The sequence below is a fragment of the Ovis aries genome, chromosome 20 (assembly GCF_016772045.2).
Source record: "Ovis aries strain OAR_USU_Benz2616 breed Rambouillet chromosome 20, ARS-UI_Ramb_v3.0, whole genome shotgun sequence".
In the NCBI taxonomy this organism is placed as follows: domain Eukaryota; kingdom Metazoa; phylum Chordata; class Mammalia; order Artiodactyla; family Bovidae; genus Ovis; species Ovis aries.
In genome coordinates this window covers 30,843,030-30,858,957 of record NC_056073.1, presented here as the reverse complement: position 1 = coordinate 30,858,957, position 15,928 = coordinate 30,843,030, and the positions used below count along the sequence as shown (strand labels likewise).

General features: G+C 43.8%; 1 protein-coding gene across 2 annotated transcripts; it reads left to right on the top strand.

Annotated features, from left to right (window-relative positions):
• The first annotated feature begins 6,079 nt into the window (after positions 1 to 6,079).
• On the top strand, positions 6,080 to 14,983 carry HFE (homeostatic iron regulator). Of its 2 annotated transcripts, XM_027959059.3 has the most exons (6): positions 6,080 to 6,161; positions 9,441 to 9,704; positions 10,111 to 10,410; positions 11,524 to 11,799; positions 11,932 to 12,045; positions 13,010 to 14,983. In XM_027959059.3, the coding sequence occupies exons 1-6, from the start codon at positions 6,086 to 6,088 to the stop codon at positions 13,048 to 13,050; spliced, it is 1,071 nt and encodes a 356-aa protein (XP_027814860.1). In that variant the 5' UTR covers positions 6,080 to 6,085; the 3' UTR covers positions 13,051 to 14,983. The 2 variants fall into 2 exon arrangements, with proteins under 2 accessions (XP_027814860.1, XP_027814861.1); XM_027959060.3 differs by lacking the exon at positions 10,111 to 10,410.
• The last annotated feature ends 945 nt before the right edge of the window (positions 14,984 to 15,928 follow it).

Sequence of the window (15,928 nt, the reverse complement as noted above, 5' to 3'; positions counted from 1 at the left end):
CTACCTCATTCAAAATCCTGGCAGCCCCAGGCTAACCTGAGACTTGTAAGGCTGCCTGAAAGTGGAGAACACAGTCAGTTAATGCAAGAGAGCAGAGGGAAAGACAGCAGCTTTGGGGCCCACACACTTCTTTTCAATACTAGTTCCCCCATTCACGAACTTGGTGATCCTGCCAAGTCCTCAGGTTTTCCCCACTTTCATTTCATCCTCTGTAACACCCCTCCACCACCCCCTTGTCCCAGGAATGTAATGAGATAATGCACATACAATTCCTGGGCCTGGGCTGAGCACATAGTAGCCTCTTACTTGATCTTTATTTCCATTACATCCTTATCACATAGGAGCCTCCTGTTTTGAGTTGACCTTAAGATAGCTGATAATGCACCTTAATTTGGACGAGTGGATAAGAGTAGATCAAGTCCAACAAGTTGGTTCTGTCTTTCCAGTTATGTAAACTTCCCGGGTAGCTTCTGAAAGGTCACTGGACCTAGGAACTTGCCCAAAGAATACCTCAAGAAGAAACTGTAATAAGAAGAGAAGCTAGCTTGCCCATCAGAGAAGGGAGATGTGTGTTGGGGAGTGATAGGGAAGAACATAAAGCAGAATCAACACAGCCACTCAGAATCTACCCCACTGAGTTGATGTTCTTGGAGCTCATTCCTTGCCCAGAACTCAAGAGGGAAAGTTATGATGACACACACAGTCACTCCTCCCTGCATTTCCCATCTTAATTGTGTGCACACTTTCAAGGTCAAGCAGGCAGGCAGAGCTGTCAGGGATAACTGCATGTTGTCAGTACTGAAGAGGGACCAAGGTATCAACACCCTTCAGTTTTTACTACCGAACTCACCTAAACCTTCTTAAGACTTCTGGATGGAACCAAATTCTTACAGAATTACGTTATCAAAGAATTTGTTGGGCTTCCCTGGTGGCTCAGATAGTAAAAAATCTGCCTGGGATGCAGAAGATCCAGGTTTGATTCCCCTATGTCAGGAAGATTCCCTGGAGAAGGGAATGGCTACCCACTCCAGTATTCTTGCCTGGAGAATCCCATGGACAGAGGAGCCTGGTGGGCTACTGTCCATGGGGTCACAATGCGTCAAACACGACTGAGCGAATGTTTCAGTTAATACATAAATTTCTTATGCTTCTCATGGTTAACGTAGTAGCACTTTTATATTTTCCTTTTAATTTTATAAAATATTTCAGGAAAAATACAGAGGTAGCATAATATATTTATCAAAAGTATTAGCTCAATATGGGAATGCCGGAGTTCAAATTCAATATTGCCATTAGATAAATTTATTAACTCCTCTATGCTTCAGTTTTCTCAGTTTTCATCTATAAAGTGGCAATAATAGTACCTGTTTTATGAGAATTGCTATGAGAATTGATGAGTTAATGTTTATATAGTTCTAAGAAGAGTGCTGCCTTATGAGTACAAAAATTTATATATATATATATTTTTTAATTCTTTTAAAATTTATACATACTTTCTTATAAATCCAGCATAGCACCATTCTTCACTGTTTGTTCAAAAGTGTCAATAATACTAATAAAGATAACAGTTAACTGAACACGTTCTATGCATCAGACATTATATGCACTATTTTCATTCTGCCTTCACCACCATCCTATGACTACCATTACAATTGCTATTGCTTTACCAATAAGGAAATAGAAATTGAGAATTCAGATTTCTCCTAGGACAGCCCTGCAGACTGATTATAACTCATGTACCCTGAACACACACACACACACACACACACACACACACACACTCACACAAACAAATAATTGAACTAAAGTCAAAGACCTTTGCTTTTCTATTACGAAGTGCATAAAATTAAAATACACTCACAACTATTAATTACTTACTAGTCTGTTTAATGAGTTTTAGGTAGAAAACATTTTCACCCTTTAACTAATTCTGTGTGAATATCATACCTTTTGGGCAGAATCAAGTGTTTACAATACATCATGCTGTCTGTTCTGATGGACACTAGATGGCAATCCAAACCAACCAAAGCTTAATTTGGTTACTGGTATGTTATACTTTGCCCAGTTTCTTATGTAATTATTAACTTCTCCTGATAAATTTGGGTTTTCCAGATGACAGTAGTAAAGAATACGCCTGTCAGGAGACCAAGGTTCAATCCCTAGGTAGGAAAGAACCCTTGGAGATGGAAATGGCAACCCACTCTAGTATTCTTGCCTGGAAAATTCTCCGTCCATGGAAGGTGGGTTAGTCCATGGGGGTCACAAAAACTCAGACAAGATTGAGCAAGAGAAGTCAATCAGTCAGTGATAACAGCTTTCTGTCTCTTTCAGTGAACAGAAAATTTTATTCCTCTTTTTCTTGACAAATGATCATCCTGATACCACTGGTTAGTCCCAAGACTTCAGCAGGTCTACAGGCAGGCAAGAATAAGGAAGGAATCAATAATCCCATATGGATTTGGGGAATAAGAAAATAAATAAGACAGGCTCTACCTTTAGATTGGAATTTGGATGCTGGAGACCCAATAAACGATATAGAATATGTTAAATGTGGTAAAGGTCAGAGTGAACATGAAAAGGAGGAAACAGTCAATTTTACTTGAGGCTGGAAGTTAAACATAGACTCTTATAAATGCAATTTTTAAAATGCTAAATTACTTTCCTCTCTCTTTTTAAAGTAAAAATGACCAGTGAGGAGGATGACAGAAAAAAAAAAATACTATTGTGCAAAGACATTAACACTGGAACTCTCCCAGTTAAAGTGTATCAATTATGACAATGATGGTTATAATAATAATTGTAGTAACACATTTATTATACTATGTACTAATAAGGATAAAATGATGTAGAGGGCTTGTGACTTAGCAACGTGCTTAAGAAAACCCAACACCTTCAGTGTAACACACATGCCCCAAACAAAGCCTCAAGAAGTGGACTGCACTAAAGTGTAAGTTGTATAAAAGTCCGATTAAAACTTTAATAAATGAATTTGCCCTCCTCAACCCTTCTTTGCCCAAAGGCATTTACAATGTAGGATGTCATTGACTCCAATAGACACTAGATGACGCTCCAAATTAACACTGCCCTTGATGGACAGCTGATGCTCCCGGCTGCCTGGCTAAGTCATGAATCATTAATTTTGGGTTGACATATTACTCAGAAAATTTCAAACTCATTCTTATACAGTCTTTTGATGGACAGAAATGACTATTACCTACAAATGATGTGACAGTATTGAGAGGTGGTGAGAGTGGACTAAGTGCCCAGAGTAGTCAAGCACTAGGTTGGCCAATAGGACCTTTGGAGTCAATACTCTATAAGGAGGAATACATTATCAAATGGACTAGAAACAAGTGCTTGATTCATTCACTTTTCTAACAATTAATAAGGAGGAAAAGCACACATAAGTGAAGTGAAGTCGCCCAGTTGTGTCCGACCCTTTGCGACCCCATGGATTGTAGCTTACCAGGCTCCTCCATCCATGGAATTTTCCAGGCAAGAGTACTGGAGTGGGTTGCCACTTCCTTCTCCAGGGAATCTTCCTGACCCAGGGATTGAACCCAGGTCTCCTGCATTGCAGGCAGACGCTTTACCATCTGAGCCACCAGGGAAATTCCCCATAACTACCCTCATAGTGCATACAGTTTAGAATAAAGGGGAAAATATAGGAGAAGAGAATGGACAGAAATGTTTTATATCTGTTGGTATAGTGTAGAGACAAATGGAGGAGATGGCCATTTTACCCTATCATGGGAGTAAAAACCTTGGGGAGAAGTCACTTTAATTGTGTCTTAAATGTGAGCAGCAAACTAGGCATAAGAACCCCAGGGACTTCCAGTCTGTCCAGTGGTTAAGACTCCACACTTGCAATGCAAGGGGCATGAGTTGCATCCCAGGTCGGGGACTTAAGATTCCACATGCTGTGTAGCATGGCCTAAGAAAAGTCCCTAGAATCCAGAGACCTAAAGAGACTGCATATGTTTTATCTTCTAAAATTATTATTAATTGTGAAATAACCATTAACCACAATATAGACAATCTGCAAGAGGATACTGATCTGTCACCTGGTAGGGAGCAGCATCCTCAGGTTAAAAAAAATGTCGTTGATGATATTAATATTATATTTGGACAGGTAATAGTAATAAATATAATTTAGCCCTGATTATTTGCCAGGAACTTTGTTGAGGGCTTCATTTATCAACTTGGGGGTTTCTTAAACTTAATTCTAAGTATCATTTTGCGAAGTAGCTATTATTATCACCTCTTTACAAAACAAGAAAACTGAGATAGAGAGTTTAAGTGGCTTGTAATATAACTTTGCCTTACAGATTGATTATAAGTTATGTGCCCCTAAGGCACACACATATATTCATCAGAAATAAGATATAATAGGGTAGTTTACAAAAACTGTACTAAAGTGAGCAGGAGTAGACTTTGTTGTTTTTCTCATCGGTAATGAAAACAATATATATGGACAGTTTTCATTGGTGGATATTAAATATAGAAGACATTTTCTCCCTTAAAGTATCTAAGTCTCTTGGAAGAGCTGAAAGATAACAATTGACAAAAATAGGCATTGCATTGGCCTCAAACTCTCTGCAAATGAGACACTTCATTATGCTATGTCATTCGTTCTGATGGCACTCTAAAAAAAAATAGTTTGTTCCTAATCTGTCAGGTCTACTATTATTACCCACTAGGAGTATCATTATCTATTAAAAGCTGTAAAGTTTCATTCATGTAGAGTATTTGGTGATCAGAGTTTATTATCCCCATTTCACAGATGAGCAGTTTGAGGTTCAGAGAAGCCAGAATAAGGCCATAGTAAAGATACATTTTTCCTTTTCTGTAGCTCTTTGGAGCTCTCCTCAGTTTACTAACTGGTATGCTGCCTGAGTCATGAATCATTCAATAAAGTCAATTCAATTTTTAAAATTTACTGTGCTGAATTTTGTTTAACAGTAGATTAGAGACTGGTTGGGGGGGGGGGGTGGGTGGAATTTGGAGATGATGACTAAAAGGTACTGAAAGGTTTCTTTGTGGAGGGGATGAAAAATGTCCTAAATTGATTGTGGTATGGTTGCTCACCTTTATGAATATACCAAAGCCTTGGAATTTTAAACTTAAAAGGATGAATTGTATGTAAGTGAATTTTATATCCGTAAAGCTGTCACCTAGGGAAAAAAAAGAATTGTACAGTCAACCCCCATGTACTCATCATCAATGTTCAACATTTTCTCCACCCTATTTCATATTCCCATACTTTCCAAAATTTCCAAGTTTGAATTTTTTCTTGGATGGCAAAAATTTGCATATGTGCTTTTAAAGGTATTTACTAGGTATTTAAAGGTTTTAGGAAAATCCTTTTTCCTAAATATTTTTTAATATCCTTTTGAGAAGTCTTTCTCAAACTTTGTTGTGTCGGAGTCGGGGAGAGGGTTGATTAAAATCCCAGTGCCCTGGTGGCATTGCACAGTAATTAAATGGGTGTCTGGGGGCTATAGGAGAACATCTACAGGTTTTACGATTCTCCAGATGATTTCAATGAGCAGTAGTTCATGAAATTTAACTATAAAAGCTATGAAAGATACGGCAATAGATAGGATCTAATCTGTTAAGCTTATGATTTAACTAAATTCTGATCAAAGAGTAAAATGAAGTTTTTATGCAAAAAATATTCGTAAGTTGAATATCAAGATTGGCAAATTGAACTTAAAAATTTTGAAAATGTTCACCTGAATATTCCAGTTATTCAATATTTAAATGGTAAATATTTAGATCATAAAATCATTAAATATATTCTCCTCAATCAGCATCCTCTCGGGATTTAAAAAACCAAAGAGACAGCTGTGTGACCGAGTGTTTCCTAAGCAGGTACTCTGGGTTTCAGGAGAGAGAGTTCAAGCGCAGGAGACCCATTTCTTTTCAGCAGCAGCCCGGAAAAGGTTCCCACTGGCCAGGAAGTTTCATCTGGGATCCCCGGAGCCTCGGCAATGGCTCCAGGGTGACTTCTTGGATCATCCCCGTTTCCCCGCCCTACCCAAGCGGCTGAAAAGCGCCGGGACGCGCGGTCCGAGTCGGGAAAATGGGCCCGCGAGCCCGGCCGGCGCTTCTCCTCTTGATCCTCCTGCGGACGGCGGCCACGCAGGGGCGACCGCCGCGTGAGTCCGGGGGCTGCGGGCTGGAGAGGGGCGCGGCGGGGAAGGCAAAATCGAAACTAGCTTTTCTTAGCGCTTGGGAGTTCGCTAAGCTCCGAACGACTGCTCAGCCCTGTGTGCGGTGCCCTCCCCCAGCTTTTCCCGGGGAGCATGAGGGCCACAGAGGGTGCTGATGGGGTTAGGGGACCTCCCGTCCCAGGACCTTGACCCCTTACTCCCCACTCCCAGTCCTTGCTGCCATGGCGTGGCGCTCGGAACCACCTACTCCTCCCAGTTTGGACGCTTTTAGAATAGAAATCTCTCATTGAGGTCGAGCTAGGATTAGGGGTCCTTGGCCTCCGATCTCGGTTTTCTTGTTTCTGCTGCTGTTAACCGAAGAGACTTAGCACGCACGCACTGTCGGCTGTGTCCTTTCACCCCAGATCACGCCCCAAACAGGAAGTTCTTCTCACTAAGGGCGACCTTGGCCGGAGTGCCCCCTCCGGTGTATCCACACTCGGGGGCTCTAAGGTCTGGGAGACAGGGCTGAGTAAACACACAATGAAGGCCTCCAGTTTCCATTTCCGAACCACTGGCACAGACTGAGGATAGGAGGTTCTTGAGAGTTCGGCCAGAGGCCTTACTCTTGGGGATTGTTCTTTTGCTTGGAAAAAATAACCTGCCTGATATTTTTGAACTTTTGAACTGAATCTCACAGTTCTTTTCAGCCCGGGGTTGTTAATTTGCAATGTTAATAGTATTGTTATAAAGGAGGCCAAAGAGATGATAGCATGTAAGTTTTAAATCACCTTCCTATCTGTGATCTGGTTTGACTCTACTCAGCCTTTGGGCGGTAGGTGTTTTGATTTTACTAGTGGTTAACAACTTCAGGTTAAATCCTTTCCCCAGGTTACAAAGAGTTTAGACAGTCTGGTTTTCTGACATGAAGTACCACTGGTTGTAATCTTGGCTGACAGTGTTTGACCTCACTGTTGTCTGGCACAGCCCTGGATGCTTTATACATTGACAGAACCACACACTTGGAGGGTAGGTCGTATATGTATCCACACTTTATAGATGATGAGAACAAAATAAGACCTGCTCACCAGTAACTTTGTCAGTGTTACCCAGGGCTCTCCATAGTTGATTCTTAAAAAGTTACTCTGCATTAGAGGTTAAATCATAAAGTCTGATGAAGGAAAGTCTTCACTGACTACAAGTATATCAAGAGCAGGGAGCCGGGTCCTCTGATGCTTTGCCTTCGAGTTGATGGGGATGACAATACACAAAGGGATAGAGAGCATCAGGGTAACCTGTGAAGCAAGGAGGTCAGGGTAGGCCACTGTCCCCAGCTGGGTTTGAGCAGAGACCTGAAGTAAGTAAGGGTGATGCTCACTGGGAACAGTGCTTCCCGGATAGGCTAGGGGGACCTGGCAAGGATTTGCAACGTCAGCACTCATTGACATTTTTTGCTGTGGGGACTGTCTTGTGTACTGTAGGACATTTAGCAGGTCACTGTCCTTTTCTCACTGGATGTTAGCACACTCCCCAGTCGTGACAACCAAAAACGTCCCCAGGCATTGCCAGATGTCCCTAAGAAAATAAATGTCCTGACTGAAGAAAGAGCAAGGGCTCCGGAGGCCCAGAACAGGTGATGGGTTCAGCAAAGGAGCCATGGGCGAGTCTCGTATGGCCTCACAGGTTGCAGTGTGGACTCCAAACTAGGAGTGACGTAATCAAGAATACCTGTTGAAAAGATCGCTCTGGCTGCTCTATGGAAAGCAGAATGAAGAGGGCAGTGATTAAAAAAAAAAAAAAAAACAGGGCGAAGCAGATAGGCAAGAGATGATGGACTGGGCCAGGTTGGAGCAGAGGTGGTGGTGAGAAATAATTCTGTTCTGGATTTCTTTTAAAGGAAGTTGCTGAGGGATCTATGAAGGTTCATATGATAGAGAAAAGTCAAGGTGGCTCTATTACTATTTTATCTTTATTTTATCAGCCTCAGGAACAGGGGGATCGGTGGTGTCATTTCCAAGGTGGTGAAGGTAGTTTGGAGGCAACCAAGAGCCTGATTTTAGACTTGTTCAAGTTTGAAATTCCAATGAGTCATCCAACTGGTGGTATCATATAGGCAGAGTTGGAGAGTAAGAATCTAGAGTTCAGGGTCAGAGATCGAAATCTAGAAGTCAGCATTTAGTCATCCAACAAGTATGTATTAAGCATCGACTACGTGCCAGACACTGTTCTAGGCATCGCAGATACACACTGAACTCCCACATCTAGAATTAAGGAAATGCATAAGAAAACTCACACCTGCCCGAGGCCTGTCCCCTTGGGCTTTCTGGATGTTTTTTCACATTTGCATTTGATTTGGAACTGTTTTGATGCTGAAAGATACCCTGAGCTATTTATCAGCACATCTTCCAGCATTTAACAGCAAACATTTATAGGTAGACCTCAGAGATACTGTAGGTTCAGTTTCAGACAACCACAATAAAAGGGAATATCATAAGAAAACAACTCAGACAAAGTTTTTGGTTTCCTAGTACATGCCCAAGTTGTGTTTACTACACTGTATGCTGTTAAGTGTACAACTGTATTGTCTTAAAAAACAAACGTACCTTAATTTTAAAAAAGGTATTGCTAAAAAGTGTTATACATCACCTGAACCTTCACAGAGTCAAAATCTTTTTATAATAGTAATGCCAAAGATCACTGATCACAGATCACGTAACGAATAGAACAATAATGAAAATGTGGGAAATCTTGTGAGAATTACCAAAATGTGACACAGAGATATAAAAGTGAGCAAAGGCTGTTGGAAAAATGTTACCGATAGACCTGCTTGATGTGGGGTTGCCAAAAACCAATTTATAAAAAAGACACTTTAGCTTCAAAGGGCAAAAAAAAAAAAAAAAAAATGAGGTCTGTCTGTACACAGGAAAGGGTTTAGAGATGGAAGTAGTGATAAAAACCAGACAGTAATTCCTCTGGACTTGGATCTGATTGGGTCTGAGCACCAACTCCTGAGCTCAACTGCCCTAGTTAGACACATCTTGAGATTTTCTAAAATCTGTTGTCCCCAAGGGGAGGCTGCTGGAATTGTGAGTTCTGGGTCAGAGGCTGGGGGCTGCAAGTGGGTGGCAGCCCACATGGCACAAGGAGAGTCTCGGGGAAAAAGGTTCATGGGGAGGGAGGGTACCACCCACTTTCACAGGGTGGGACCAGACAGCTGGTTCCAGTAGATTCAGACCGTGTGTGGACTCCCAGTCTCCTATGCGGCTTGTTGCTCTCTCTCCCCAGGGTCACACTCCCTGCGCTTCCTCTTCATGGGCGCCTCCAAGCCAGACCTTGGGCTGCCCCTGTTTGAGGCTTTGGGCTACGTGGATGACCAGCTGTTTGTGTCCTATGATCATGAGAGTCGCCGTGCAGAGCGGCGCGCCCCATGGCTCTGGGGCAGGGCCACCAGCCAGCTGTGGCTGCAGCTGAGTCAGAACCTGAAAGGCTGGGACCACATGTTCATCGTGGACTTCTGGACGATCATGGACAACCACAACCAGAGCAAGGGTGCGTGAAGAGCGGGCCTCACCTTCCCAAGGTGGGCGGGGTGTGTCCCTGCTTCACAGATGCATCTTGAGGGAGGTTTGAGATCCTGGCTATTTGAGGTCCTGGGGGGCAGAGAAAAGGGTGAGTGTTTGCTTCCTGAGGTTGTTCAGTCCCTCTAATGGTTCCTGTAATCCCTGTAAGGGCTTCCCTAGTGGCCCAGATGGTAAAGAATCCACCTACAATGTGGAAGACCTGGGTTTGATTCCTGGGCTGGGAAGATCTCCTGGAGAAGGAAATGGCAACCCACTCCAGTATTCTTGCCTGGAGAATCCCATGGACACAGGAGCCTGGCAGGCTACAGTCCATAGGGTCGTCTCGAAGAGTCAGACACAATGGCGGAAACAGGGACCTGCTCCTTTGGTTTCAGTAACGAAGCCGGGGGCGTTGCCAGAGTCCCACACCCTGCAGGTGATCCTGGGCTGTGAGTTGCGAGAGGACAACAGCACCAGAGGGTTCTGGAAGTACGGATACGATGGGCAGGACTATCTAGAATTCCGGCCTGAGACGCTGGATTGGAGAGCAGCAGAGCCCAGGGCCCAAGTCACCAAGCTGGAGTGGGAAGTGAACAAGATTCGGGCCAAGCAGAACAGGGCCTACCTGGATCGGGATTGCCCCGAGCAACTGCTGCATTTGCTGGAGCTGGGGAGAGGGCCTCTGGAGCAGCAAGGTACGGTGGGAGCATTCTCTGGCCTTCTCATGATGGAGTGGAGGAGGGGTACAGGGTATAGGATCCCCCGCTGGGGTTTCAGAGATGGCTGATGTTATGTGACTCCCTGGGAAGGAACTGAGGTCTGAGTTTTCCACCTCGAGGTCTCCAGCTTTGAGGTTTCCCCCTTACAGTTGAGATGTATCATCTAGCTGTGAGTCACGATTTTAAGTTTTTTCCATGCACATAGCTAAAGAAGTAACTGTGATTTTTCTCTCGATTTAACCAAGAACCCTATGTCCATTTATAACCTTTAGTGATTCAGAGATGCCAATTTTCATATGAATGAATACCAAGGCAAGAAATTACCTAATGAGGCAACCGGTCAGAGTAGCATAATCTTGAGGGGGGTCAAAGCTACTTTCACAGAACATTTTAGTAGTCATGAAGGCTGACTATCTGACAAGACCCCTTCCTACAAGAATATTTATCAGGTTGAACCAGGTGAAATTACCGAGAGTACATATTCAATCATTTTTGATCCTCATAGGGGGCAATTTCAGGCTTCCCAAATGGTGCTGGTGGTAAAGAATCCACTTGCCAATGCAGGAGATATGAGACACGGGTTCAATCCCTGGGTTGGGAAGATCCCCTGAAGGAGGGCGTGGCTACACACTCCAGTATTCTTGCCTGGAGAATCCCATGGACAGAGGAGCCTGGTGGGCTACAGTCCATAGGGTCCCAAAGAGTCAGACAAGACTGAAGTGACTTAACATGCACACACACAAGGGGCAGTTTCATTTGATTCAACTTAAAGTATTAACAAAGAACACAGCACATGGGCAACAGGTATGCATATTTCCAAGTGGGACTGGAGAACAGGCTGCTCTGACTGACTGACCCACATCAGAACTGAATCATGTAACGTATTTTAGGACACAAAATGGTGGTGTGTCTTTCCTACAGCTTGCTCTGCCTGCACAGGGTGACTCCTTCCTCCAATCTGTAGGGAAAGGGAAGTGAAAGTTGTAAAGAAAGGGAAGTGAAAGTGGTAAAGAAAGGAAGTGGACGTTCTGGTCTTCCTGGCATGGGTAGGAAGGGTCCCTCTCCAGATCCTCCCTTCTTCCTGTCCAGTGCCTCCTTTGGTGAAGGTGACTCATCACGTGACCTCTTCGCTGACCACTCTTCGGTGTCGGGCTCTGAACTTCTACCCCCAGAACATCACCATAAAGTGGCTGAAGGACAAGCAGTTCCTGGATGCCAAGGATGTTAAGCCAAAGGATGTGTTGCCCAATGGGGATGGGACCTACCAGGCCTGGGTGGCCTTGGCCGTGCTCCCTGGGGAAGAGCAGAGATACAGCTGCCACGTGGAGCACCCAGGCCTGGATCAGCCCCTCACTGCCACCTGGGGTAAGGATAAGAGGCAAGGGCTGAAAAAACCTGGTGTGGGCGGGCTGGAGTTGGTCAACAGGGCAGCCAGGGGAGCGTCTGCTCTGTGCTGGGGGCAGCGTCATGGGCTTTCATTTGCTTTTGCTGTTTTAGAGCCCTCACTGTCTGGCACCCTGGTCACTGGAATCCTCAGTGGGATTGCTGTTTGCATCATCATCTTCCTTATTGGAATTTTGTTCAGAACCTTAAGGAGACGGCAGTCTTCAAGTGAGTAGAAAGAAGGAGGAAGCCTCTTAGCACCACGGCACCCAGGACACTCTCATCTTCTTGCAGGAAGTGTGGCAGGTGGAGACAAAGAGGATTTGGCATCCATGAGAAGCCCTCTCTTCTTTTTTCTTTGGGAACCCTGGCACCTCCCTGGGAGCAGGAATTTCTTGCTGATTTCCCAATCTGATTTCCCTCAGAATGAAAGCTCCTAATTCAACAGACATCTGTTGAGCGCCTATTATTTGGCAAGGGGCTGTGTAAAGCAGTGCAGGTTCTCTGAGGTTAAGTCACCACTGCTATTCTCAGAGCCCAAGTCTAGTAGGAAATGAAATCCATGAAACAGGTAAATGCAGTTAAAGACCCCTGAAGGTCCTATGAAGCAAATGTTCTTGGTGGGGTCAAGGGAAGGGAGGACCGCATTCATCTGGGGATCAACCACAGCTTCTGGATCTTGAAGAAGTAGGATTTCTTTAGGTAATGTTGAGGATGAGGGGAGCTCTGTGCAGGTGAAACAACTGTGCGCATGGGAGAGAGTGACACATGCTGGGGAGTGAGAAATTATCATCAATTTGACCCTTGACTTTACATACTTAACAGTCTGCATTTCTACGTCCTGAACATCTGTGGTGCAGGGGGAAAAAGGGTAGACAGAAGCCAGCTCCTGCAGAGCCTTGGGGGCCTTTGGGTTGTTATGGGGATGGGGGCGGAGAAGGTCAATGCAGGGCCTTAAATCAGCAAAGGGGGACCTAATCTCCACGGTATGGAGAGTGAGTTGTTAGGAAGTGAGATGGGAGGCACGGAGACCAGTTAGGCAAGGAGACTCAGCATTTGCAGATGAGAGATTATGGTGCCTGAAATCCAGGGGTTCCTTGGAAAGAGGATGGTCAGAGTTGAAATGAGTGGATCAGGGGGCAGGGGAGGATCCAAAGTCTGTGACGCCTGTTTCCTGGACATGTCTTTGCAGGAGGAGCCGCTGTCAACTATGCCTTAGCCGAATGTGAATGAAGGGCAGCCTGCAGACCCTTGTGGGGCGGAGACAGAACTCAAGACTCAGGGAGCACGTGCCCTTATGGCATTCTTCATGCTCAGGACAATTGGAGCTAAGAAATGGGAACTGTCTCAGAAACTATCTGCTCTTAGCCTTCCTTGTTCACTCTCGAAAAGTTCACCATCTAGGTTTCTGAGTTCCTGCTTGTTAAAGGGCCCCAGCTGTGACTTCTGCCCCAGAAGCGGCTTTCCTGAATCCCAGGCTACATTTAGAACCTACGTTGATTTCCTGCATCACCTCAGACCTCATACACCTACATCATCTCATCTCTTAACTGTGGAACAAGGTTCCTTAAATCTGGGGGCGGAGGGAGGGTGGTTGCTCATGATTCCTTTAAACCTCTGAGAATAGCTTTGAACCTTCTCCTTAGGTCATACACTCTAATGCCCCTATCAGAATTTGGCACACACATCCAGGAAATTCCTAGACCCATTCAAGTTTCCTTTTAACCCTTCCTCTGTTATTGAGAACTCACTTGTCACCAAGCCCTGTGGTCTCTTCCATCAGGAGATCTGGACTGTTGTACAGCCGTGAAGGCTGTGCCCTGCACAACCCGAGGAGACCCCTTTTCCAGAAGAGGCATCCTTTCCAGGATGTTTGTGCCTATTAGGACAGTCTTCTCTAAAATGGGTGGAAAGTGTCTTGGGGAAGGATATCTTTTTCTAATTTGAGCAAAGTCCTTAGATTAATGACACCTGCACTTTTGCAATACCTCTTCTGTATGCCAGACTTGAAGTAGCACAGGATTTGATCTCTGCTCACACCATCTCCTTGTTCTGATAATGAAAATGATATTTAAGATGATGATGATAAGGATAAGGTGGCTGACATTTTAAAAGCTCTTATGTGGTGCCAGACTTAGCTCTCTGAGTGCCCATTTACATGCATTATCTCACATAGTTTTTACAATAGTTCTTTGACATCAGTACTATTATCCCCCCCCCCTTTTTTTTTTTTTTACAGATGAAGAAAGTGAAGTTTAATATAGAGTATCTCACAGCTTGCCAGGGACAGAGATAGGTGTCAAACTCAGTCAGGCTGGCTCTTTGATCCAGCTCCTTGCTCCTACATTCAGATGATTAGATACTTGGACTAACTAGGGAAAGAAGGAGATGGCTGTGGAGATGGCTCTTCTCTTGTCTCATTGTCTGTATGCTCAGTGACTTTGATTCAAGTGAATGGAAAAACAGCAGAAAACAATCTCGGCCATGTTTCCTTTCAAAGTTCCTGAGGGAAGAACCCTGGAATGTGACCACTAACTTCTCCATTGCCACACTGGCCAGCTCTATCTGGCAGCACTCAAGGGATTGAGATTGGGAGGATCGGTTAGTTACTGTGTTGGACCTCACAGAGTCCTGCTCCAATCAGGGCCACCAGGGTGTAGGCATTTCCCTCCATAAACTGGAGCAACTACTCTCATATTAAAGCTGGAAAAATAGAAAATATATATACACATATATATATAATATACATAGATATATATACACATGTGTATATATATACATACTGAATAACTCATGTTTATTTCATGCTGCTATGTACAATTGGTGGCATACCTATGTTCAAGACTCTGTCTTGGAGGTTGGAGGGCAGGTGCCTCAGACCAAATACAGCACAAAAGTTTGTTTGGTAGGTACTAAATTTGAGCACAAATATCTCAACTATTTTAAACTTTTCTTTTTTTCTGGTTATGAAAGTTAAGTGGATAAAAGTACATATAATTTGTGGTTACTACAGAAAAGTTTAAAATGAGTTGAATTGAAAGTATCCTCCCATTAGCCAAAACTAACTCTATTAACAGTGTGTGTATTTCTTCTCAGTATTACTGCTATATTAAAATACATAAATTTATCAAATGCATAGATTTTAATAAATACATAATTCATTGTACATGATTTTCCTGATGCATTTGTCCATCTTATGTATGTACTTAATCAACTTCATCATCACATTATTTGGGGGACATTTATACTGCTTCTACAGAGTAGGCAATGGCACCCCACTCCAGTACTCTTGCCTGGAAAATCCCATGGGCAGAGGAGCCTGGTAGGCTGCAGTCCAGGGGGTTGCTAAGAGTCGGGCACCACTGAGCGACTTCATTTTTGCTTTTCACTTTCATGCATTGGAGAAGGAAATGGCAACCCACTCCTGTATTCTTGTCTGGAGAATCCCAGAGACAGAGGAGCCTGGTGGGCTGCTGTCTATGGGGTTGCACAGAGTCGGACACGACTGAAGCGACTTAGCAGCAGCATACTGCTTCTAAGGGGTCATGTATCTTCCCTCATAGCTCAGTAGGTAAAGAATCTGCCTGCAAGGCAGGAGACCTGGGTTTGATTCCTGGGTTGGGAAGATCCTCTGGAGAAGGAAATGGCAACCTACTCCAGTATTCTTGCCTGGAGAATCCCATGGACAGAGGAGCTTGGGAGGCTCGAGTCCATGGGGTCAAAAGAGTCTGCAACTTAGCAGACTTAGACTTAGCAACTTTAGACTTAGCAACTAAACCACCACCATCACTGTACTACTTCTAATTTTTTTAGCATTTTATTTTCATTAAACTATAGTAGCTGAATTAATTGTTTTTCTTTGCCCTAGAGACATTATCACCTGAAGTGTAACACACTGGTCATTTTGCCTCCAGACCACAGTGGAAGCACAAATTGTTTCTCCTTAAATATCCTCCCATACTCAAAGCACAAGGCCAAAAATCTTCCTTGCTCATACTGTTTCCTACCTCACTAAGGATATACTAAAATTAATTAGGCAGCAGTTTATTTTATGTTCTTTTTGTTTCACATAGGACAAAATTTCAAGAAACATTCTACTCTTCACAGTAAC